Source organism: Manacus vitellinus, unplaced genomic scaffold (assembly GCF_001715985.3).
Source record: "Manacus vitellinus isolate BGI_N305 unplaced genomic scaffold, ASM171598v3 scaffold_1_pilon, whole genome shotgun sequence".
NCBI classification, from domain to species: Eukaryota; Metazoa; Chordata; class Aves; order Passeriformes; family Pipridae; genus Manacus; species Manacus vitellinus.
The window spans coordinates 50,161,589-50,188,138 of NW_021939396.1; the positions used below are offsets into that span (position 1 = coordinate 50,161,589).

Sequence of the window (26,550 nt, forward strand, 5' to 3'; positions counted from 1 at the left end):
TTAAAAGCAACTGTGTTGTTATAGCACCAGTACAGCTAGCTATACAAAGGACTGTGTTCTGCCACCCTTGCTTAAGTGGAGGAGTTCTTCGCTCCAGGAGCTCTTCTCTTGGACTGCCTCGATGCAGGGTACAAAAGGACACTACTTGGAATCCCGCCTCATTGAAATCAATGGCAAACCACTTTGGGGTTTCCTATCAGACAGTATTTTTTTAACTAGTATGAAATACATAGAGCAAAACTAACTCCAGAAAAATTGTAAAAGTGCATAGTAAAAGTCAAACAAAATTGTCAGGAGCAAGCAAAAATACTACTGGTTCAAAGAGGAAAAAAAGTAGATGGAAGCGACTTGCAAAGAACTATGTTTATTATAGATGTATATTAAAGTAGGAAACAAGTTTGCCAGTGCTCAGTGATCTGTCCAGTTGATGAATGAATGTCCTTACTTGAGTCAGATTGAGCACATGTTCCCCAAACCTGGATCAAAAGGAACTACTGGAAGACTCATTTTAGAGAGGCAAGCACAGTAAGAAAAGGCAAAGGCAGAGCTGCTTACTGGCCTGTGAATTAGGAATTGCAGAGCACCAAAAGTGCCTCCCTGTGTCCTGTAGGAAATACAGTTTTCCAAAGAAAGATGCATTAGTTCTAATTGCAAAAATGCCTGGTATTTCCCAAGTCAGACCCATATTGTTTCTTCACCAACACAACACTTCATGCTTGTCTCTGTGCTATGGAGTTGCTGCTTGTCCTGAAGCTGATTACATGAAAGCATAAAGAGCTACATAAATCCTCCTAGATTTATCTATAATATATCTATAATGTATCTATAATGAGGGTCAGAAGCACTGGATTTTAAGGCAGAAGGAAAAGAAACTGGAGCTATCATATAAAGTATAATGTAGAAAATTCTATTGATTAGACTCTGAATTTGAGACCTTCAAAATTACACCTTTAGTCAGTCTCCTGCTCCCTCTGCTGGACTTTATGCACTTAACACTTCTTGCATCAGAATCATAGAATGGCCCGGGTTGGAAGGGACCTTAAAAATCATCTAGTTCCAGCCTCCCTGCTGTGGGCACATTTGTCACTTCTTAGCCTGTCAGTTCTTTTTCCTCTGACTGAAATGTATGGACAACTGAACTACATGAAATAATGCACAGTTTATTTAGTTTTATTTGGTGGTCCAAAATAATTACCTTTTTATAAAACAAACAACACACAATAAAATGAAATACTGTCAAGTAATCAAAAGAAAACATACTGTAAACACTGATTAATAAAAATTCCCAAGAGAAAAATATGCAATTAATGCCATTACATTGTGGTAGAGGTATTTGTTGTTTAAAACCTTTTAGTTAAAATGTAGACATAGAGCTGATTAAAAAAAAATAAATGACCTGAGTTGGAAAACAACCAGAAAAATCAAAGAGATGCAGGCTCTCACCAATTCTTTTCATTACAAAATGAGAATGCAAAATAACAGATCAACAAAAAAAAACCTCTCTCAGTCCAGACGGGCTTTGCTACAGTTCAGTGCTCAACCCCAGGGCAGGAATGAGGAAAGACTCCACGGAGGTCAAAAGCTCTGCTAAAGTCAAACAATTCTGCATGTTGGCTCTTGGTCAAAACAAGGTTCCTCAAACAGCCACGGAATGAGCTCTTGCTCGTGAGGCAGTTTTGCTTCACGTCAGCTGAAAAAAAAAACATGAAATACATAGAATCTATTTCCAGTGAACAGAAACAATACAAAGATCCAGGTTATTAAACTGCTTCTCCTCCCTCTAAAATGAGAGATAAAACCAACACCTGAGGAACACCAAGTTCTATTCACGTTTGGATGATCTAGGACATACCAACATGAACAGTCTCTGCTGCCTTGTGCAGAGTTTGCAGAAATACTGTGTCCCAGGGGACAATGGGAAATGAGAGGGGAAATCAGAGGAGAAAGCCATTCCATAGAGGTGTTTTTTAAGTTAAATCAAAACTGGTAGAATATGAAGTAACAGTTGAAGTGTACACCATCTCAGACTCCACTGGTAAAGTGGGGTGGGGGTGGAGGGAACACATGTTAAGAGTCACTCTCGTGAGAGTGAGAGCAAGAGGGACAGAAGGGAAGGGAAATATTATTGTACCTACCAGGATAGCCTCCAACGTAAATGGGATTGTTCGTATCTGCAGATGTGGACTGGACGTAGGGATTATCAGTTTGAACCAAATTCCCATCAATTATCAGTGAAATGTGATGTTTGCTTTTGTTTGCTTGAAGCTTGTGCCATTTCCCATCACACAAATTATTTGTGCCTCTTGGTTCATATGAAGCTGTTATTCTGCCAGCTCCATTGTTGACATGGAATAAAACCTGCGTCAACAGCCAGATGCCAATAAAGATATAAAGTAAGAATACATAAACTAATTTGCCTAGATAAAAGCACAATCATGCCGGTATAGATACTTCTATTTTAAATGTTTGGCAGTATGCAAAGTAAATGTTTATTCTGATGGATAGAGTGTAACCTTTTTGAAGTGTCTTTAAAACCTAAAAGACGTAGATCGATCTATGCAATGGTCTATTGGTTTAGCTTGGTATACTTCACTAGGGCTTTCATTGTTTCTTACAAATACAAATCAAGACATTTTTCACAGAACCTGAGAGTTCAGACCTGAAAGAAGATTAACTGTATCTAACGGAAGAGAAAGAAGAGTGAACTGAAAGCGCTTGTCATTGCCAATACACGTATCGATTTTTTTCATGTATTTATTTTTCAAAGCAGTAGACATTTCCCCAACTCTGTGGTGAGGATTAATATGCAAATATTAACTGAGAAAGTATGTCCCACAGAAACAGTGGTATTTAACACTGTCTCTAGCTAGGAAGCTTTGAATAAAAAATGAGCTATTTCTGAGAAAACAAAATACTTAAGAGCAATCAAGTATACATTTTTTATGCGAGACATGACTGGAGAACTGTGTATTGATTGTTAAAAGGTTTATGGAGTATATGGCCAGTAGAAGTAGAGAATGAGTTAATTGCTCATGAATATTGAAGAAGAGATTACAAAACAGTGTGTTTAGTACATGCAATAATGTTTCTCAAGGACAAGTGTAGCTTTATGGCAGAAAAAGTATTAAGCTACAAAAAAGATATATATATGGTTTAAGATACAAGGTACATAGTACAGGAGGTCAGAGTGGCTGCACACTGATATAAATTACACTAATTAAAAATCAAAAAAGTTCCAGTGTCTTTGTTGTTGCTCATTACACATTTTATCATATGATGGCAATGAGAAACCTTGAGACTGAAAATGTCCCATACTCATTCTGTGGGGAGTTGCCTTCATCACATTTCACTGGTATGTATTCAGTGCATTCCAAGAGTTCTAGCCTCCCTGTTTCAAGCAGTCTTTGTGAAATGAATGTGCCAGCACAGGGCAGCCTACCTTGCCGTGTACAATCTCCAGTCCAATGGCATCAACCTTAGCACTGCTGACCCCAAGAAGAACACCATGCACCGCTGTCGTACGGAACTCCAGTGTGATGTTCACATCAGACCGCACTTTGTAACCTTCTCTGACTGAAAAGAAGGTAGAAGACTTGTAACCCACAGTACAAAGTAAAATTGTTAATTATTCTGCTGGAATATGACCTTGCAGTACCTCTGGAAAGTAAATTTTCCAAAGTCATAATTCATATTTTATACTGGAAAAAATAAATTCCCAAATAAGTGGAGCTTTTTATTAATTCAGATTTAATACATTCTGTCTCATTTGTAAGAAACAGTAAAGAGCACAAATGTAATCCTTCATGTTACTTCACAAGTCTTTTGTCTCCATACCCTTTTACAGACTTTAACATCAGGAACATGGATATTCTTAGCTGAAGAAAGAGGTAGTTCATTTCTTTCCCAGTGCTAAAAGCATTAGCTCTTTCATTTGGGGAAGACAGTCCTTTGCAGAAATGACCACTTGCATGTAAAGGACTCAGTTAGAAATACACATGCAGGGCATGCACTTGCTGTGTGAGGAGTCAATTAACTGCACACAGTTCCAGCAAGACCTAAAAAGTGTACATTTTCATTAACATTAATTCAGTAAGGTACTATTTTCATTTAGTGATACTTACCAAGAGCAGCAAAGCCACTTCCATCAAAGAAAGTACCATCCTGCACTTTTACATAGCATTTATTCACAGCAAAGATGGAGACAGGACTCTCGTTGTCCAGTTGTTTGCTATTAATTGTCATGCTACCAATGCAGGCAGGAATACTGTGAGTCACCTAGGCATATAAGAGATAATGTTTATTATAAACAGCTGTAATGCTCTTTTAAGTGATTCACCTGATATTACTGCAGATAAAAAAATTATCTGAATAAATCACAGCAAGATCTAAAATAGTTACATAATTAAATTTCTATTATTATATATAATTATGTAAGGTTACAAACATACATAATGTCTTAGAGTCAAAATAAATAGCTTAGAAGCACAGTATACACTCTCTATAGCATACAAAAAGGATTGTATTCACTTAACTGTGAGCAGGGATGCACCTAGCAGTTAGACATTCCAGACATGCTTCAGCAAATTAATGAGTAAATCAAGATTTTGTAAGGCATTTTGCAAGTTCTATTTGCCAAGATTCATCTGAATTTCTCACTATTACTATTTTCAGTAATTGCAGATTCAAAGTATTAAAAAATTTGTTAACCCCATTATCCAATTAAAAAGCATTGGTGAAGATGGTGTGCCCAGAATTGAGAAGAACTGAGAATTGTCCAACTACTCCAGAGGGTGGTGAGGCACTGGAACAGGCTCCCCAGGAGTGGTCACAGCACTGAGCCTGCAAGAGTTCAAGAAGTGTTTGGACAATGCTCTCAGACACATGGTGTGATTCTTCGCGTGGACTTTGATGATCCTTGTGGGTCCCTTACAACTCAGAATATTCTGTGATTCTATGAGAAACATTATCATAATCACCAGCATCCTCACCGATATAATGGGCTGCACAAGGAAGAAAGCAACAAAAACCTACTCTCTAAAAGCATGTGTACAAAGTATGTTTTAGTCTCAGGTAAACCCAGCCTTTTAAAGATATTTTAATGCAATAGGACTTTGGTACCAAAATGTCTGAGATTCTAGCTCACGTATATGTAAACTATGAAACACAGAAGTTTATATTCTTTATCCATTTTTAACAGAGAGATCGATAGAAGCTATTACTAACAAACAAGGATACAATCTCTAGCTAGAGTAGTTAAGCCATAGAAAGCTGGAAAGATTTACCTGGTAAAGGGTCATTACTTTCTTTGTTGCTTTTTTCCCTAAGTACTTTTTTGCCCATCAGAGACAGGATACTGAATTAGATGGGTTTGATGCAGTATGCTCATTCTAGTCTTGCAAAATGTCAGAGACACCCCACCATCCCAAACCTTCTTACATTCCCAAGATTCTTTGGCACGTAGTCTAAGGGGAGTCCTCCCACATAGAGCTTCCCTTCCACATCCAAAGTGCTACCATCTCCAAGAGCGCTGACAGCTACCAATTCCTGTCCATCCACAATGATGGTACCTTTTCTTTTAATGTATTCCGTCTTTACCTGGAAAAAATGAAAGCATGAAAACATGAATCAGTAAGCTAAATCAGTTATCTAGTCATCATTTGCCACAGAAGTAAGCATGACAATTTTTTAGTTGTTTGATTGCTTTGACACACTGTTCTCAGGCACCCCTTGAAATTCATCCTGAGGTTGAAGCCATTTCAAACTGCAACTGAGCAGCTAAACAGCTTCCTTGCCTCTCGAAGTGTTCACAATGATTGCATGTGGTCCTAAGCTTTTAACAATCATTATTTAAAATTACTAGTTTATTGTCTTAGGATAGAGGTACATCACTGAGTTTGAAGAGAAGAGTGCTGGTCTTCTACAATTACTGTGCTGCCCCCACCAGCTGACCCATCTCAGCTCTCTGAAGTGCAAACTCCTATGCTGTAATATTAGGATGGGTAGTCCTAAATTTGCTATGACTAAAAAGCTTTCCAGTTCTGTCCATCTTGTTCACTCATGTCCCTATACCCTCCTTGCCCTAAAGCAATTGCTTACATGCAGCTGAGGGACTTGATTTGAAGTCAGCCAGCCATTTGCTCTTCTCCATTTACTTTTAGCCCCACTCAGAATTTTGACTACGTTCAACATGAAGTTTCGTGAACATGTGGGTTTGGTAAGCGGATAAAGCTGTAAAGCAGGGTGGTACGGGCAGAGGGCAGAGAATGGAAAGAAGTGGTGCTTCTTTCAGTAGCAATGCATATCAGTTCAAATTGTTTGCAGATTGGCTGCAGTAACCCCCAGCTGTGAAGTGGTGTGACTCAGCCTTAATCTCTGAAAAAGGTGGAAGTTCATGCTTTTATGTCCTGGGTAGTAAAGGTAGGTCAGCTCTTCCATGGAATCTGTTCATGTCTTATAATGTGGATAGTGTAGTATGAGCTTTATGTGAGTATATTTAAACATGCAGCTGTAAATCCCAGAGCATTCTTCCTTTCAGGCAGCAGAGATTAACTGTGATATCTCTCTCTGACAGAAGTTCAAATTTGCTTTCTTTATATTAGTTTTTGCTGGTTTTTCTTCTGCTCATTATGTATGAAAAGCAAAAATAACTCTGCTGATTCCCAAGGCACCTAGGAGAGTTGACAGCTTTGTGTCATCAATCACTTTGTCTCACAGAAGCCACTTACTGGAGTTAAGGCTTCATGTATGAGTAGGGGAGGGGAAGCTTAGCAGGATGAATATTGTCATCCTCAGCTGCCTTTAGGAGAAGTAATGTGGTCAGAGTTACTGTTAAAATTCATGCAGACATCACAGTCATTTTTCACAAAGAAAGCCTGAGTCAGCAGCAGGTGGGCTGCTCAGAGGAACTGGGCCAGTAGAGACTGACATACAGTCTTTGTTCAGAAGACTCTGAATGCTATGTGGCACCTGAAAGCTGTAGCCATAGTTTCTCCTCAAACTCTCCTTAAGCCAAGTCCTCCCCCTCCAGCCTCTCTTCTTTTCAAATGTCTCCCTTTCTCACGTTGCCTGAACCAAGGAAAGGAAAGACAGCACTTCCCTGTTATCACTAGCCACGGTGACATGCTCAGGTATTAAGCAATAAGCTGGAGAAAAATGAAACTGTGCACCCACAAATCTTTCACCCTGTCACATAATGTACGTGTCATTATGACCACATAATTGCAGGTCTTTGGTGACATAGTGCGCGGAAAACTTTCTGTGGAAAATGTCCGAGTTTTTACACCTCTCAAGTTAGCGTCTTCTCTGTTGAAGATGACCATTATTACATATTTAATTTCTAAATAATCTGAGATACTTGATAGTAGTTGGAAGCTGGAATTGATGTATAATTAATGAGAATTTAAAAAGGAAATAACTATCACCAAATAAAAGTTTTCTGAATGGTTACATGATGGGGTTAAAAACCAGTTTGCCTCTGCAACAGAGAAAGCATACAGGAAAGGCAGGGGAAAACCATATCAATAACTCCAGAGAGAAAATGGAACACAAGAGATTGGTGACCACCTACCGTATGCCATTTTCCATCACTTATAACAGCAGGGTGAAGAGCTACTGCTTTTCCTTTGCCTAGATCAAATGAGAAATGGAGCTGTCCCCCATAAAGCTGTAGGGCTGCATAATCAACCTGGTTCTGGTGAGCCATGTAGTAAATCAGGCCACTGGAGGCAAAGGTTCTGAGATTCAACTGGATGGAAAGCCTAGACAATAAAATTTCATTGTTACTGAAAAATATTTCTTCTTCAGTGAAAAAAAGCTTTTCTGGAGGCAGAGAACAGCCTCAACCAATTTATTATTATGAAAGGAAATTTATTTTTCTAAGGCCAGAAAAGCAGGATTTGCATGGATTCTAAGAAAACATGAACTATAATGTATTTCATAATAGAAATCAGTCCTGTACCTGACAGAAATACAAAAAGTGCTTGTCACAGGGTGAGCTGGACTTTAAGAGGGACGGGCTCAGCTATTTGTGACTACAGACTTCCCTACTGCCTCAAGAAAAGAACCCATTCCAGGATAATGTGATGGCATCCATTACTGCTAGCCAGGCATGCTAGGATATAACGGGCAGACTGAGAACAGAGGGAGGCTTGAAAGGCAGAGGAGCTGATTGAGCCATTTATTATGGAGACACTAGGTTCAGAGTACATGGCATCAAACCTCTGCAATGTCCTTATGTTCAATAGCTATAACAGAAAGGCTGGAAGGAAAAATCACTCTTTTCTCATTGCCTGTGGAGACTTCCTGAGTTGAAAGAAGCATATACAAGTGACTTGAAGGCTATGTTTTGGAGACCTTGTTGGGAGCCTCTCAAACAAGTAGAAGAGGCAGAGAGGCTATTGCACCTTAAGTCTCAACAAAATGATTCTTCTTAGTAGTCTTGTCTCCTTCAGGTGCACTTTCAGCAAATACAGAGGAGAGGGTGAGATGTTAGCACCATCAGTCAAAGGAGTAGGCATGTATGAAATCAAATTACTTATGGAAGGTACAGTGAGGCTCTTAAGTCTGAGAGGAAAAAAAAATGCAGAACTCTGACCAGGAGTTAATAAACTCATGACCACTAACCTGGGAAAGACATGTTAGTTACATTATGATGGTTGTGATATTTCCTTCCATGAGAAGTCCACAGGAACCTGAAGTGAGGGCCATGTTCAAAGCTCACAATGCAGTGATCATTCATGGAAACTGTCACTGCACTTCTTGTAGCTCAATACAAAATAACACTGTGTGCATGTGTAATTCATGATATACTCACTTCTTCCTGACAGCAGACTGATTGAAGAGCAGTGTCAAGTGGCTGCCTTTGGCAAGTCCAAACTGATGGGCACCTTGAACATGATCGGGCAGCTCATCTTTTACACAAACTACCTGTTAATAAAAGGAATTTATTAGGAAGAATAGAAGCAAGCGCTGACCAGCAAGTGTTGAATGACAATGTGCCCACGTATAACTTTGTAAGAAGCAAAACTGAGCCACAAGGTAACCACAAAGTACACAGCAACATCAATCAGCTAAACTCACAATCATTCCAAGCTATCTTCAGGCTCATAAAAAACTAGTTCTAATGATTAAGCTATGCCTCATAGACAGCCACTGTCTTTTCTACTGTGAAATGTCTGTAGTTTGAGAAGTATTCATTCACTGTTTGTCTTAACTGATAGCCCTTTTGATAACAAATGCTGGAAAACAGAGTACAATTTCTGTGTGAAAATCTTATGGACTTGGTAGAAATATTTTCCCATTTAATGAGCACACATATAATGTTATGATTTGGGGGATGGAGAGCTGAGTAGCAGAGTATGAGCCAAAGCCATGCTTTAGCTCTAAGAAGGACAACTTATTTCTTTTTATAGCCACAGCTGCATGAAACGTATAAAATTTTGCTTTCTGTTGACACAGAAAAATGATTTCAGGATGCTTTGGAAACGATTCATTATAAAGATGTGCAGCTGGAGAAGGAGAGAAGTAATGCTTCCTTCTCTCTTGGGAATGGGGACCATGTGAGAGGAAACAGGTGCCACACAAGCTGCATTCAGACACTGTGTGTCTCTAGAATGGTTTGTGCCTCCTCTTTGACACAGAGCAGACACTGCATGTGTGTGACCAGGAAAATGTGAATGCAGAATTGCACAGCTAATGCAAATCTCAGCACAGAGCCACTTTGGTAGGAATACACTACAGATAATAGTTACTGTCAAGTCCTTCTGCTGGGAGATTGTCACTCCACTTTCTCTTTTCTTTTTTAGTGTCGCTGCCTGAACAATGATAAACCTAACTACACTTCCATTCCAAGTGGCCAACAGGCTGCTACAAAGATTAACATCAGTATTTCTACAGGGAATAATAATTTCAAATCCACATTCATTGAACCATTCCATACCATAGAAGAGGTAAATATACACAGTCTGTACTTTGATAATTCTCCACAAAGAATGGACAAAAGAAGAAGCAACAGAGCTTTGCTCCAATACATACATTTTTAGTATCTGTAAGAGGTCTCAGGGGAACTGGTAAAGCCTGAAGTTCAGGCTGAATCTCAATGTCTGCGGGCTGCATGGCTGGTTTAGGCTTCTCTGACAGAAAGCAACTATCCATATCCACATGTTCATACTTCATGGAAGTGGTGAAATATAAAAGCCTGTGGTTTTTTTTTAAAAAAAAGACATTTTAAGAGATGCGATCCCCAATCCCTACATTTCCCAAGCACAAGGAGAAGGTCTTTCACTAATAACAGGAGAAAGGGATAGAACTGGCATCTGGGACAAACAGAGTAGTGGCAAATAATCTGTCCATAGAACAATATGAATAGACAATATTTTTGGAAAACCATCCTGTCTGGATGTGAATACAGATGAAATTATAGTAGAGAAAGCAGTGTTTTGTGCAGCATCTCTATAAACATTAAAGACATTTTTAATGCTATTTAGAAATGTAGCTGATAATATTAATTTTCTGGCTGCTATAATACTCAGATCATGAGTATCATTCTTGTCTTATGTTAAAAACCAGGCAAACAGAGATGTCATACAAGAGATCACAAACTACATTTAATAATTACTATACACAGTTTTCCAAAACAAAGCAGTTACCCCTCTGACTTACTCCTTGTTAAAAATAAGATTGCTGATACAGCCATGAAAGGAGCCAGCCAATTTTAGCCCTAAGATGCTTTCTCCTACTGGAATGCCACCAGCATAAAAGCTGGAAATATTAATGGGACTCATTTCTGCTGATGAACCAAGCCTCAATTCCGCAGGTTTACTTTCATCCACCTGTACAGTTATGATCCTGAAAAAGATAAAGCAGGGAAAACATTAAACGAGGTCTAAGACAGCCATTTTCAAATGAAAAGCATTCCTTTCAGCCTCATAAACGCCCTGTTCTAATAAATAAAGATTCCATCACTTTGATAATCCTTTCTATGTCTTAAAACTAAAAGACCTTCTTTAGATGATTTTTAACATGTCAAGTTTTGTCAAGTATCTTTCTAAATTAATTTGATAGCTGTATTTTTTCTAATACTATTTAGTATACTTTACTCAAGTGCCCCAAGCTGTCTAGAGATTTTGAGAGCTTTCAGCTACACCTTTATCAGTAGCTGTATGCTGTATACAATTACCATGTAAATCAGAACATCTGCATCAACAGCAGAAAAACATAGCCCTGATTATTCCACCTAATAAGCTAGCAAAGGCAATTCCTCAGAGAGTGCAGTGAACTGACAACAGCATACAATAATTAAAGAGGTAGTACTCTTTGCAGTTGCATGTACCTCTTACTCCGAATTAGGATGACAGAGTGTTCTTGTCCATCACTGTATGTTCCATTAGCAGACTGAATAACTACTTTCCTAGTACTTGCTCTATCTCCAGCATTAACGTGCACTGCAAGATGACCATCAATCAGCACGATGGAAAAGAAGGGCTGTGGATATAATCAGAAGATTAATTTTTAACTACAGCTCAATTTTCTGACATTTATTGAGTGTTTAAACAACATTCATTGGAAAAATTTTCCTCCAACCTTGTTTTAAACAAACTTTTTAATGAAACTCAGAGACTAGTAGGCATTGTATTGGTACCTCTCAGAGTGCAAAGTCTCCTAAGAGCAAACACAAAAGCTGGAAATTTCTCTAGTCAGGCTCCAGTTAAAATGCAGGAGTTTTTTTATACCATCTCCCCACACACACACTTCTTCTCTTAGAGGCAGGAAATAAGAAGGGGCAGGTATTCCTTTGCCTTTGGATTCTAGAAGTTCCAACTGTCCATCAGATATAAATAGCAACCTAACTTGATTTTACAAAATAAAAATGGCAAAAATAATCCCCCCCAAAATCTTTGTTTTCAGTACTTGCCAAATGTGCTTGTCTTCGTCGTCGCTTTTCCAGCCCCCTGCTGAGTCCAGCAAGGATGATGCCACTGCTGTTCTTGGTAGCAAAAGTTGCCATCAGTTCTGATTCTGGGCTTAAGGACTTAGGTACCAATTCAATATATCCATCGTTCATGATGTTCACACTACGAATAGGCTATTTTATGAAGAAGATAATTAATTACAGAATTTCTCCATACATAGTGACCAGTAAGAAAAAAATGAAAATTCAAGTATAGTTTAATAATTTTAGAATTTTTAAAAATAAATCCACTTCAATTCGCTGTAAACATCACTATTCACTGTTCTATAACAATAAATGTTGCAAAACTTTAGTCTCTTACCTCCAATACACAGCCTTTTCTTACTCCATATGAATTTCTAAGCAAGTCAAAGGTGGAACGAGATATTTCCAGATTCTTGATGCATCCCACATACATTCTACTATTAAGACCTTTCCTGAAACACAAAACAAGTCTTTCTTTCCAAGGAATAGTATTTGGAATCCCCTGGGACAAAAGATTAAGTTCTCTTCAATAAGAAAAAAAGAGAGATCTCATTCAAAGAATGCAGTCAGCCTGGTGTAAGGGAAAACAGAGGTAATTTAGGTCTTACCCTTAGCAGATGCTAAATCTAATCTTAAAGAGAGTCAGATAATGTTGTGCCCAAATGGAAACATACAAGTGTGTATTGTTGTGCTGCCAGGTCAGGCCATTTTCCAAAACTTTAAGATGAATGTTTAGCTGGAACATAATGGATTTTGTGTGAAAGGGTAACTGTAGCTCTCTACTACACTGTATTTCTTTTTGATTTTTCAAGTCTGGAGGATGCCTAATTTGGTCCCAGGTTTAAGTCAGAGAAATCTAAGGCTGTCCTGCCAAAATCTCTCACAGGTTGATATGCCAGCTAAGATTAACAAGTCTGCAGCTCTACAATAACTTTGCAGAGACCAATAATGTGCTAGAATTTACCTTATTGTCAAGACCATGCAGAAAGTTTAATTTGATTTTCTCTTGCCATGTTTATCCTTTCACAGTGAAGCCAGTAGAAAAAATGTGACTTCACAAGTTCAGCATGGATGTACAAAACAAAAAACCTAAACATAAACCAGAAACATACTATAAAATATGTATTTGTAATGTTTTTTGATGATCTCTTCACAATTGTTTCTCCTCTGTTCTAAGTTACAAAACTGAATTACAAGAATTCCTTTCTGAAGTAGATCTTTATGCCTAAGTGCAGTTTTGCCCAAAAATGCCAGCCAGAAAACGCAATATTTGCACAGGTACAGATCAAAGGAGCATTGTTGCAGACAGCAGTGCTGAATTCTTGCTACAGCCTGACCCCAACAGCACATGGTTTCTATGGCAGCTGCTGTGGTGGAAATCACCCATGGAGGAGGAAAACAGAAACTTATTATGATCTGAACTGCAGTGTCATCAGACCTAGCAGTTAAAAGCACCACATTAGAGTCTGAAGTCAAAGGACAGATAACTATGTGGTATACATGGCCATAAAGAAGAATTCAGACTTCACTGATTTTTTCTAATTTCAGTGGAGATAGAGTTTGTTAGTCTTTCCCTCTACTTACAAGAGTCTTAGCAAAGATGGAAAAGTAAGACACTTTACCTCACAGTCCTCGATCTTGGCAGCCCCCCAATGAAGATTGGGTCCTTATCAGAGCGGTTCAGGTCTGAAGCAACCCCAGGAGATTCTCCTTGCCTGGTTTCTTTATAATTAAGGTTATATGCATCCATGACCACCAAAACTCCTGCAAATGAAAGAGAGTAAAGATCTGGAGAAGGACACGAATACAAAATTCTTCCATTTTGGCAATCTTGTCCATAATAGAGGAAAATGCATTCCTTGACTCAGACATGTATGGACAATCTTCTTATTTTTAGAATGAGTAATTTATTGTACTTCCAGCTATTCTGTTAATCTCATTCATTCTTCTCTGCCAAAACCAAATCTGGGGAAGTCTGTAGGAAAATATATACATATGAGAATATCTTATAGCTATTAACACATCCTCTTTGTAATGCATTACTGCCCCAACCTGGGCCCTAAAACACTGTTGTACTAGGTACTATTAAAACACAGAACAGAAAACATGATCTCTGATATACAGACTTGGACAAAGATCTTTCACTCTTTAGAGACTACAGATATGTTTTTGTCCGGTAGTTTCTGCACTACTTGCTCTTTATAAGATATGCTAAACCAAGCATAAGATTTACACTGCTGTCCTTCTAAAGGCAAAGTAACATAGGTGTGGCTACTAAAGACACTGCACTGGAAGTGATCAGATTTGGTTGCAGTGATGTTCCCTGCAGCTGTCTTAGATATTTGTATTTGTAAATGTGCAGACACCTGTTTTCTTTCAGTCTGTAGCCTACCTTGCTTCTTGTTCCGACTAAATGAGATTTTGTACCATGTTCCATTGTTGTAACGGTTTTCCGTTGTAAGAGCAAGAGGTCCTGAACCTAGATCAACAGTCAGTCTCACTCTGCCATCAACAAGCTCGAGGGACAAGAAATCTCTCTGTGAGGGAAAAAAACCAAAACCAAATAAACAACAGATTATATTCCTGGAAATTAAATATTCCAACAGAATGCACTGTTGGCAGGTTTGGGTTACTGCATGAAACAGGCTTGGTAACTCTTGTACCTGACCTATTTGTTAGGGCCAAGATGCTTATCTTTCCTATATCTAGGAAAATTAAGTTACAAATACTTCACAAGGATGTTTCTTTTGTTTTGTTGTTATTCTTATTTAAATGCACCATGAGGTTAGATTACTTGGCAGAAAAAGGCTTAAATAGCAGAGTCACATTTTTCTTTTTTTTGGACTAAGTTGAAAGTAATTTGATTTGACTGCTAGTATAATGATCAAAAACACTATCATGTTCTTTCTGCAAGAAGCAAAGACCCTCTTCACGCAGTAAAAATGACTTCCTGGATTGCATTAAAAGTGCCCCCTCTGAACTGTAAAATTTAAGTCAGATATCACTGTGCAATGTATTCAGGCACTGAGTACATAAAGCAAATGAATAATGCAGTAACTCCAAAACAATCTGTATCAAAACAAAGCTTTGACCTCCTTCAGGAAAACAAAACCCACCAGCTAAGTATGCAGTAAACTGCATGACATGACAATGAAGGTCTGGAGATGGGTCTGGGTTATATTGCTTTTGCAGGGACTTTTATTTAATTTATTTCAGTTTACTGAATTCCCATGTTATGGATTTAATTCAATATGTGTTTTTAACATTACACTGTCCTTCTGCAAGCTCAGTTCCAAAACATGTTATACTGAAAAGGTTCCTCTAATTGAACAAAACTAGAATGTTGTCCCTACTGTTTTCTTTTCTTTCCTTTAGTTAATCTCATTCTAAAATTGAAATGAATTGTGGGGAATTATTTTCATTGTTTAATTTTGTCTTTAGTATAGGTGAATATTTGCTCTAATGAATTATTTCTAGGGTTCTTGTCTTTACTCCTTTGGCTTATGATGTCAGTTACAGGTTCAATCTACACAAAGGGAGTAAACTGCTCTAATATATATAAGCTGAAAAATAACATAGAAAGCAAGAAACCATCGAATCATCTAAACATAGTTTTTGACAGTTCAGGAATCTGATCCATTTTCTTACAGTGCCATTTGAAGCAAGATACAGAAGAAGCCCATTAGGTGAAAAGGTACTGAAAAATATTATTATCTGAGTCACTGTTGAGCGGAGTGCCTTCTCCACAACTGAGTATCCACTGCCATCAAAATGAAATGAAGTGTCCTCATCCTGCGGGCTACAGAAGTAGAAAAACAATTACAAATGTTAACTGAAGATTTGTGTTTTTACAGTAATTTTTATATAAAATACAAGAAAAGTTAGATCATAGAATCATAAAATGGTTTGGGTTGAAAGGGAACTTTAAAGATCACCTCATTCCAACCCCTCTGCCGTGGGCAGGAACACCTTTCACTAGACCAGGTTGCTCAGAGCCCCATCCAAACTCTCACTGAACACTTCCAGGGATGGGGCACCCACAACTTCTCTGGGCAACCTTTTCCAATGCCTCACCACACTCACAGTAAAGAGCTTCTTCCTAGTATCTAATCTAAACCTACTTTCTTTTAGTTTGAATCCATTCCCCCTTGTCCTGTCACTACATGCCCTTGTAACTAGACTCTCTCCATCTTTCTTGTAGGCTCCCTCCAGGTACTGATCAGTCAGTGTAACCCCCAGGAAATATGTTTAGAAAAGTGTGGGAAGAGACTTGAAACTTGATGTTATGAATAACTGAAGGATTCCAGTCAAAGGCTACTTTCATTATAGAATCTCACAATACATGATTTTGCCATGGAGAAGGATGTATACAAGATAAGTATTCTTCCCTTATGTATGAAAAAAAACCCCAATAAAATGCGTCATCCATTTATCAAAATGTTTTGCATAATTGCACTTAAAATAAATGTTATCCCCTTTCCCTGCAATACAAGACGTCTAAAAAATATCTCATACAATCAAGCAGCACCCTCTGCTGTTTCTACTTGAAATATTCTGCAAAAAGGAATCTGGGCAAGCATATTTCTTTTCAATTCTTTAAACATAAAAATAGTACAATCCACAAAAGGTATCAAGCTCAGTGGCTACAGTTTTGCTATGGATTTGTTTTTTAAGACTGCTTTACACTGTTTCTTACTCTAGGAAAGAATAAATTTGCCTTACTGGAAACTACTGAAAAACAAAGATTCCTGAATATTTTGGTTAGCTAGTAGTCCCTACTTCCAATGGACAAAACAGACAACAACAATACACTGTTCTGAAAAAGTGATTAAAAAGTGAGAAAATTCCATACAATAAAAATATTTTACACCAATGGCACATTCAGATTAGTGTTTTCAGAACAGTACGCTAATGATCAAGGAAACACTGAGATTTGTCTGAGCTCATTATTTTTAGTTAGCACAGAAATATAATATTACAAATGTCAATTATTCTAAATCCATTTTTTAAAAAAAACAGAAAAAAAAAGATGAAATACCTTCCAAAACAGCCATTGCACTTGCCCTCTCTCTCTATGTAGTTCCAAAGACCAATAGATTTGCCATTCAGGGATGCCTCTCCCATGCACCCTTTAAAATGGGTCACCTTAACAGCAGGTGATTTCTATAAGACAAGAAATACTTCATGAATACAATTACTTAGTACTCCGAAAATTATGCAGCAAAATTTTTGCTTGGTTGTTTTCCTTGAACTTTAACTTTGGTAGATATAAATCATAACAAGAGAACAACATGTTTCAACATAACCATTAACAATTATCATTCAAATCATAATAGATTAGTATGTAAAAAAGTAAAATAAGTATGTCCTTGACCTACTTACACACTTCATGGCATGAATAACAATGGTAAATTAAAAGAAGCCATGGAAGGTGCAAACAAAAACCAAATTCATTGTTTGATGTCTATACAACCTGCATGCACACACAGCCTATCCTGGTTAATACTTTATGCAAAAATTTTCAGGGAAAATTAACTTCAGGTAACTAGAAGACCCTTACAGTATCTTTGCTTTACAGTCCAAGTACCTGGCATTTCTTGATGAAGTAAACAAATCATGCAATTATTTCTAACACAAAAGTATCTCTCAAACATGTTAAAAACCATTTAGAGAATCTCAGAATTTAACCTTGATTTGCCCTCCAAGTCCTCCGATAAACACTAAGGTCGATTTGTTAACATCCAATATGCTGGCTGTCCCTGGAGAGGTTGCAGATTTAGGTGAAGGCTTCTGATTGGAATTCATTTCCTCTATGCTGAGCGTACCTGTTTTTCCAAACCTGCCAAATACAAATACTAATAAATAGTTTTAGAAATCACCAGGCTTAATCCACACATACTATAGGCTTCTCTTCTAAGGATAAGAAAAGTCTCATCAAAGAAAAACTCAGAAGACGGTTTGTGTACAACATTTACGCATTCTCATTTTAATTACCTGGTGGCATGTATTCTGTGCCATTTGTTATTGTCAATTTGAAAATCCGGGTATTCCAATCTTGTTGATCCAGAGCCCAAATCCCAAAGAAGAGCAACCTTACCCCGTCGCATCTCTACTGCAAGGAAGTCTGTCTGAAAAACAGCACAGCTTATTCTAATACATGGCATCAAATGTGTATTTTAACAAGTAACATCGAGAAAGTCTTTCCAGATTCATGCCCCTACATCCCTTATTACAGGAGTTGACTTTGGCAAAATCAGGAACAGCAAGTTTTCACTCAGTTACCTATAATGAAACAAAACCCCCTTAGGTTATACACAAGTAGGTGAATGTTTTTTTACAGATAAGTAGAAATGTGATGTACACACAGAGAGATGTATAGAAATATAATCTTCTGAGAGAATGTGACATGACTTACCAGTTTGTGAAGAAGTACTCTATTTCACATGATAGCATGCCACAAGGAGCTAATAGCTGTGCATTTTATTGGGATTATAGAGGGAATGAAGAGGATGGCAACGTAGCAGTGAGCCATCAAGTTCTTTTTAAACTGGGTGGATGCACCATGCCCATGAGCACCAAATTCAAGTACTTTTGCTGTGTTACCTAGCAAATCACTTGATATACTCCAGCATGCTATATGAAAGCATTCCATCGAGTGTTAAACTTCACAAGGTTAATGTACAACATAGGAAAAGGAAGGGAGAGTTTCATGACACGGTCAAGAGGCAGTGCTAAGGAATCAGGTGTTTTTATTCTCTACCTTTGAGAACCTCTGGAATCATCTAAGGCACAAATGTATTTCCACCCCTAGTGAACAAATGTGTCTGCAAGGGGCTTTGCTTGGTTACTTAGTTTGAAATCAAGTAAGAAAAAACATAACTACAGTCATTTAAAACATTTGACTCCCATCACCTTCAGAAAATGTACACCAGAAACTTACCTTTCCATTGCTACCCAGGTAGAAAAGCAGGTTATCTGGTTCAGCAGTTTTCACATTGAGTGTTAAGGTGTTGTAATTCGTGGATGAAATTTGGGGTTGGTAGGCACGAATGCAATCTCTGTCTGCTGATACTGCAACTTTAATCTGGGGGGAAAAGAAGGAAATGGAATCTAAAGAAGTCTCACACAGCACATATTTCTGGAGTATGTACTTAGCTTCTGATCAACAAATGCAAGATTTTTGCTGAGATACCCCCATGCAATCTAAGTATTGCCACCTGGGTTAGATCTTAGCAATCTTCCAGGTATCACTTGACAAAGAGATTCACAATAGAAAAGAATGAAATCTGTCTTAATACACTCACTCCGAAGGTTTGAAGTTAGTAAAATAAACTATCCAAATACCTTAGAAAATAACAATAAATCTTGGGTTGGAAGCCCATATATCAGTAAAAGCCACTGTAATAGTAACAGAAAATAAAGATAGAGAAACTGAAAATGTTTTACAATAAAAGAAACCATTTCTAGTCTATGTTGAGAGAAAGGGTTTTTTTATAAACAAATTTAAAAGATACAGAGTCTGTAATATTTCTGGTTATTTCAAAGTTATAACACAGTTTATAAGATTATCCAAAAAATACATTTCTGAATATATAAGAAGTTCAACTTTTTTAAGGTTAAATAAAGAAATTCTTATTCCTGTTGTCATACCACTGATGCCTTTGACCACTGACTAGTATACTGATAAGACATTCATTCAAGCTAAATGCAGTCATCTCCAAAGAGCTTGGTAGTGTAATGACAGAAAACACATTTTAGCAGAAAAGCCTTAACTCCATCAGCTTCATTGACTATGCCTGTAACAAGCAAATGCACATAGCACACGTGTGTATGCATATGGACACAGACATATAAAGTTTCTTTCGTGTAGTAAAAATTTAAAAAAAAACCCCAGAACGAACTCCCAAAATTGGAAAAAGGGATTTTGCTAATACTTCTTTTCACCCCACCAGGAACATCTGTGGCTTACAACACTTCAAAAAATACTATTCCCTCTTTTCTGCAGTGGATTCATTAAGCTTCAGCAGACTGTAACAGAAGCAATAACCATATAATTAAGAAGATTTGCAGAAAGAACCGAGAGTCTTTTTTTTCTTAACAAAACCTCCCTAAACATTACAATAACATATCCACACTAAAGTTAAAGGCATACCAAAAATTATTGAGTGCAAAGTCATTTTCATATTTCTCTCACTTTAATGAGATCCATAGTACACTTTCGCTGTCTTTAAGGGAGAAGCAGGGATTTAAAAACAAGTATACTATTTGTCTTAGAGTATTCTGGACGCACAGCTGCTTCTTGCAAAGAAGAACATATTGCCATGACAGGCCACAGTTGGCAAATTTATTGATAGAATCAACAGTCTTGATAAAAAATTTGTAACTTGATGTTATATGGGGGCACTCCACCTCAATCTTGAAAATAAGCTTAAAAATTAACATCTTGTACTAAAAAGAAGAGCAGCACCCTCCCCCTCCCCTTCTTCTTTCTTTCTCATCAAAAGCTCTTGTGACTGCTTTCTGACATACTGTATTTCACTATTTTTATAGGAAACGGAAGGAAATAGTAGATAAATTACTACCTAGCTGTTCTGATAAACTCACAAATGCAAGAACAAATGTGATGCTGAAACCTTAAAATGTACCAACAGCCCGGCAAGTATGATTTTAGAATCAGTTGGACTTCTCTTTGGACTTTAGTGAGACTCCCTCCCTGCTAAAAGTAAATGTGAAGTCAGTTAAGTCTGGGATGATGGAACTTACAGACGCTGCCTGCTTGCGGGCCTGGCTGATGAGCTCTTTAATTTCAGACAGGTTTCTGTTCAGATTCTCTTCTAGCATTTTCAAAGGTTTGAGTCTATCCAATAAAAGACTTGCTTGTGCTTCAACTTCTTTAACGTGTTTTTCAGCTGTGATTGCTGCAAAAACATAAATGAAATGTTGAAGGAGGGTGAAAGCAAAAGATGCTATTCATTGCTAAAATACTTAGCCAAGGTGGACTGCTTCTGACCATTTTGGTTTCAGCAATTTTAAACATCAGTAAGGAATACATATACTCAGGGGTATCCCATGTGAATCCTCTAAAGGTCTTTTAAAAAAAGTTAACACATTTTTATTGAATTAGGAAGAAACCTTCAGTCCATCAGACTCATATTTAATGCCTATTAAAACTGAATATTAGTACTGCTTCTGCAAGAAGTGACATTTCTATAGAGCAATGAGGCAGTAAACTTACCAGCTTTTGATGAATCAGTAATAAGTTCACTTGTTTTCCTCAAAGTGTCATTAACTTGGGACAGTGTAGAAGATGTGTTCATTAGCTTTTGACTGAAATCCCCAAAGTGGTTTAAACCCACCACAGCACTGGTGTTCGCAGACACAGCCAGCTCTTTCACTTCAAGCATGTATTTCCTCGTATCTGAAACCCAGGATAAAAAAATTTCAAAACTCTGATACATACTTGGGACTAACAAATGCCTGGTTTCATAACAGCAGTTACAAACATAGTCAAAACTCTGTCAGTTATATTCTTTTCATAGTAAGAATTGTATTTTTGTTTGTTTGGGAAATTTGATTCTGCCTATCTCAACAGGAAGACTATATGAATACATCGGGCTCATAGTGTTTAAATTTCCTAAATGAGTGTTGGCACCCAGAGACACTAGTCTGAGACTTATGTTTTGAATCCTACACAATCCTACACCCCTTGCTTTGGGCTACAATCGCTTATGTAGAGAGTGTACCACTCTCAATCTCAGCCTGTGCCTTACACCCTCTGTGCCCAGAACAGTGGGAAGATGCTCTAGGTGGCACGAAAGGTTTGAGTTAGGCCTGAAAGGATCCTCCTTCATCATCAGTACCCTACACAGAGGGTAATGCCACCATGAATCTCTGCCCAGACAGAAAAGAGGCAACTTGAAGAAATGTAAAAACAAAACTGAAATTAAACAATGTTAAACTGGGAGTTAAGAAGGACACTCCTGTAATTTTCATACTGCCTTAATTTTCAGTGTCTAGCTTTATGTTAGATAGCATCCTGCAATTAATATCCAGAGTGACTCTATGTGGCTATCAGAGGTCCTCGTGATTTAAAGTTATGTGAAATGGGAATCAGATGATCGACCTTATATGATAACCCAGTTATGTCTAGTGGGTTTACAAAAAAAATGTAAAATATTCCTTGTAAGGAAGAAGGCTAAATGTAGTCTCCAATATAGTTTATTTCTACATCTCTGCAATCAGACAATGAATGCTTATTACGATTGTACTAGACATTTCTGTAATAAGAAGAATGTTAACATAAATTTCACTTACTGTTGGGCAATACTCTTAGTGTCCACAGAGAATCATTAAGTTGGTTGACAATTTTATTAGTACTTTCCTGAATCTTTTCTACCTTTTTGTTCAACCCATTCAATCCAAATAAAAGTCCTGTGGAAAGAAGTAACATATGCATAAACAAATACCACACAACCCACACAAATCCCAACTACAGGGATAACAAGCATTCATTATTTAATCAATGGAACTTCTTTTTCCCCTCCAACAGAGAAAGTGCATTTTACAAACAGGAATGCAAAATGAATGCAGTATGAACAGATAAACTCCTGTGAGCACTGTTCTATTAAAAGCTATCCTTTTTGGCCAATTCCATGAGACTGGATTGGTAGAAACATAGTGAGGAAAAGGCTATAAATTGATTCAATGATTGTGAACTCTAATAATTTTCATTAGAGTTCTTCACATTTTGTGGTTATTTGACAGAAGCCAAAGAAGTGGGGGGTTTTCTACATATTTGTGATCTGTTTGCAGAATCCTCTCACTAGAAATAAAAATATGTAGAACAGAAGGAACGAAAAAGGCATGCATTTCTGTCCATCTGAACTACACAAAATGGCTCCATAATTGTAAAGCCATTGATATTAAAAGACAAGACCATTTTACAGTTACAGTTTATCTCTGTGAAACCTTCACTTTCTGTCTCATTTTGTCCGAAATTTAACTTGGGGTCTGGTTCTGCTCCTACACAAAGTCTGTGTTCAAAATGCTTTTGAATTTTCGTGGTGTAGACTTCAATCCCTTGCTGGTATCTTTGCAATAATAAAAAAACCAAAAGTATTTTCAAATTTAGGGAGACAAAGTTCAGCTTGTTTTTGTATCTCAGCTGTGTAGAACAAACAAGTAAAAATCATTATGGTTTAAATATATCATCCTACATACATGTGCAATCCATGATTTATTAAATAAAAATGGATTAACTGATTTTTTCACAAACTGTGCTTTTTTTTTGTCTACTGCACAATATCTAATGATTTAATTCATGAAGTTTGGAAAAACAGCCATTTAAAAAAGGCACTGTTTGTAGATAAATGAGGAATAGTGAAGGCCAACTTTTTAAATGTTTACAGAGAAAAAATTATAATCTCATCCCAAAAATGAAAATACTATGACTCCAGAGTACATTAATCTTAATAGTATGAAATTATGTACATAGTCATATTTACCTTAGCTTATGCTAATTTTTTTTTTTAAAAAACACCACATTAAAAAAAAGCCAACGGAAAAAAAAGGACAAACAGAAAATAGAAAAAAAGAAATAGAGGCAGAAATATGAACTCTAAAGAACTAACCATCACTTTTTTTCTTCAGATTTTTAGCCTCACTCTGAAATTCGGAACTAAGCAGTAGAGTTTCTTTTCCAAGTAGACTGAAAGACTCCTCTGGCTGAAAAACACAGACACTGAGTTGCCACATATGAAAAACGGAAATTCAAGTGAAAACATATAAGTATCTGCAGATATCTACTTCAAGTTACTGAATATTCTCATTATTTATGAGATATTCTATTCATTACCTTATTAAGCATCAATTATAAAAACGACAAGTTGCAGTCATTTATCCAGAATGTGACATTAAATCTCTTTGCAAGTTAATAAAAAAAGACAACTATTAAAATCTATCAAATTCTAGTTTGAACACTGCTAGTGATTCAGTGTTGTCTTTTGGAACATCAGTAATTCTAGTTTCAGGTCAAATTCAAAATTTCCAGCACTGAGCACTTTAAAGTGAGATATTTCAAAATCCCAGTCTTGAAAGTGTTCTTCTAATCCAAAATTTCTTCAACAGAAAAAAATCTGAGAAAATTCCTTGAAAGATTCATGCTGTAAAAAGCTTTAATAAAACAGAGCACTATATAATAACATGTGCAAAAAACAATGCCAAGTATTTTGATCACTATCATGTAAATGCATTGTCACATATTTGTTTCTGCAGGTATAATGTGCATGACACTTGTAAAATATAGCCCATTCCTTCCTTGGGTTTACAATAAGGAAAAGCAAAAAGAGGTATATGGGGGAAAATAGAATAATATGAAAGCAAGAAGATCAGACTGGAAACTGGTCAGGTCTTTTTAATCTACTGTTTCAATAACAATCTGATAATCTTTCAAGGCAGAGGGATGGTAGATGAGACACAAACATACACTGATTGTGAAACATTGTCAACTGAGCAAAATAGTTGTGATTGGGAATACCCAGATAGAAATGGAAGAGGGACAGGTCAAATAAGGAGATGGTTGAATAATTCCAAAAATGGAAGGGAGCACTAGAGGGTTTGGGAACTTCAATTCCACAGGAATGCATGTCAGATGACTGATATAGAGCCTCACAGAATTAAATCCAGTACAGCTAGTCATGCATTATATATTAAAAAGAAAACTAACCAAAAAAAAGGTAAATGAGGAAGAGAGAAAAGACAGATAAACAGAACTTGAAATGTGTTACCACTGCAGCCTTGAAGTATGGGTTCAGGATACAGTATATACAAGTTGGTAGGACAGGCTGCCACAAGAAGGACATGCCTCCATCAAGAAGACTCAAGTTTCAGCAAGTGCAAAAACAATCAGAAGAAATATTCCAGCATAAGAGCGGAAGATGTACCTTAAAATACTAATATTGATACTTACTAAATCCAAGGGGCCATTCACGACTCTAGATGCATCATCTGCCAAACTCTCTGTTCTTTCAATCACACTTTTAACACTGGAGTGGGTGTAGATAGCAGCAGTTGTGTTCAGAGTCACATTTCTTACTTTAGAGAGGCCACTAAATAAACAATTTAAAAGTAATTCTGTTTTCAATGAAGCACTGAGTTCCATGTCTTCAATGAAAACATGTACATCTTCCCAGAATACATGATGCATTCTGAAAAAACGAGCACACCTTGCCCAATGTTGCATAACGGGCTTTAAATTAATTATTTTGAATTGAAAAAATCAGTTCAGAGCTTTTCAACTATGTTTTTTCTCTATTTTGTTAGTTTTTGTACTGTTTTGTTCCATTTCCTCTTTTCTGTTTTGTTCCTTTCTGTTTATGTTCAGTTTTTCAATTTATAAAGACACTTAGAACAAATAAATCACATTGCCTAAACAGAACAGAAACAGGTCCCTATCTGGAGCTCAAAAATGAAGTAGAGAAATACAGAATCTAGGAGGAAATTATACACTTCTGAAAGCTATGCTGTATTAAATTTTGCTCTATTGAATTTATGTGGCTGTAGTGAAGTCAAGTGTTGCTCAATGCTACTCAGAGCAAAATTTTATGTTCTCAAACTTAAAAATACGTGTTGTTTTCCAGTGTGATATAATTTAACTTTTAGTTGACTTTAAATGAGAAAACAGCAAGCATCCTATAAGGATTCCTGAGATAGAAAATTAATTTCCACTGAATTAACTGGAATGACTTAACAACTTCAAATTCTAGAAGTGCTTTTGAGTGGACTTGAGATTGCAACCCACTCATTTCTGCAAAATGCTTTGAAAGCAACAATAAAAGAGGTACAGTAAGAATAGCTTCTTGACAAGATTCAGAGGTATATTGTCAAGAAGTTTTCATACACAGACCAAAAGCTTTTCAAGCTGTACCAGGATATACTCACTGGACATTTTATAATTCGCTAGTTACTGCGTAAGTCAACCAAAAAAAATGCATGACTAATCGACCCTCTTCCATATCATTTAACAAAGTTACACTGCAATAAAAGTAAAAAGCACTGAAATGAAATGAGGAATAAAAATTCATCACAGAACCAACTGCATTGGAAGAAACCTTTAAAGATCATCTAGTACAACTTCCCTGCCATGGGCAGGAAATTTATTTAGTGGATTAAGCTACTACCTATTTATATTAAATGTGACATAACATAAATATCATGATTCCATAATTCTTGAGTTAATCACCTCTCCAGTGCATCTGCAAGTCTTTGGAACTGGGTGGCATGGTCCTCAGCTCTGTATACCAGGTCAAGCACTCCTCTCACAGACATCTGCATCACCAGCTCATCCACATGATGTCGCAGTTTGCTGCTCCACAGAAGTAACCCATCCTGGTGGACTTCCAGGTTCTGCAAAACAAAATGTTTTTTCTTTCTTTTTTTCATGACTAAAATACACTCGAGAGTCAAAGAGGATGTTAAAACTTAAGGACTTACAGATGTTGAGTTCTTTACATCTCGGGCAAGAGCAGCAGCAGCATTCACTAGGACTTTTCCTTCTTTAATGTGCATGGTTGCAACTTCTTCACCTTCTTTTATACTTAGCTTTTTGTCCTATAGCATAA

General features: G+C 37.1%; 1 protein-coding gene across 1 annotated transcript in view; it reads right to left on the reverse strand.

Annotated features, from left to right (window-relative positions):
• Positions 1-832: 832 nt before the first annotated feature.
• Positions 833-26,550, reverse strand: part of LAMA1 (laminin subunit alpha 1) — an 83,575-nt gene continuing 57,857 nt past the window's right edge. The window contains exons 38-63 of the mRNA XM_018075227.2: positions 26,423-26,539; positions 26,172-26,335; positions 24,900-25,038; positions 23,563-23,656; positions 22,247-22,363; positions 21,168-21,350; positions 20,696-20,850; positions 18,873-19,016; positions 17,927-18,060; positions 17,621-17,771; positions 16,971-17,095; positions 15,581-15,731; positions 14,325-14,469; positions 13,555-13,696; positions 12,270-12,384; positions 11,912-12,082; positions 11,330-11,481; positions 10,660-10,845; positions 10,033-10,195; positions 8,813-8,925; positions 7,568-7,757; positions 5,437-5,595; positions 4,122-4,275; positions 3,440-3,573; positions 2,136-2,358; positions 833-1,690 (exon numbers count right to left, since the gene is read on the reverse strand). Of these exons, the coding sequence (XP_017930716.2) occupies positions 1,530-1,690; positions 2,136-2,358; positions 3,440-3,573; positions 4,122-4,275; positions 5,437-5,595; positions 7,568-7,757; positions 8,813-8,925; positions 10,033-10,195; positions 10,660-10,845; positions 11,330-11,481; positions 11,912-12,082; positions 12,270-12,384; positions 13,555-13,696; positions 14,325-14,469; positions 15,581-15,731; positions 16,971-17,095; positions 17,621-17,771; positions 17,927-18,060; positions 18,873-19,016; positions 20,696-20,850; positions 21,168-21,350; positions 22,247-22,363; positions 23,563-23,656; positions 24,900-25,038; positions 26,172-26,335; positions 26,423-26,539 (3,882 nt within the window). The 3' untranslated portion in view covers positions 833-1,529. The remainder of the gene's footprint in view (positions 1,691-2,135; positions 2,359-3,439; positions 3,574-4,121; positions 4,276-5,436; positions 5,596-7,567; positions 7,758-8,812; positions 8,926-10,032; positions 10,196-10,659; positions 10,846-11,329; positions 11,482-11,911; positions 12,083-12,269; positions 12,385-13,554; positions 13,697-14,324; positions 14,470-15,580; positions 15,732-16,970; positions 17,096-17,620; positions 17,772-17,926; positions 18,061-18,872; positions 19,017-20,695; positions 20,851-21,167; positions 21,351-22,246; positions 22,364-23,562; positions 23,657-24,899; positions 25,039-26,171; positions 26,336-26,422; positions 26,540-26,550) is intronic.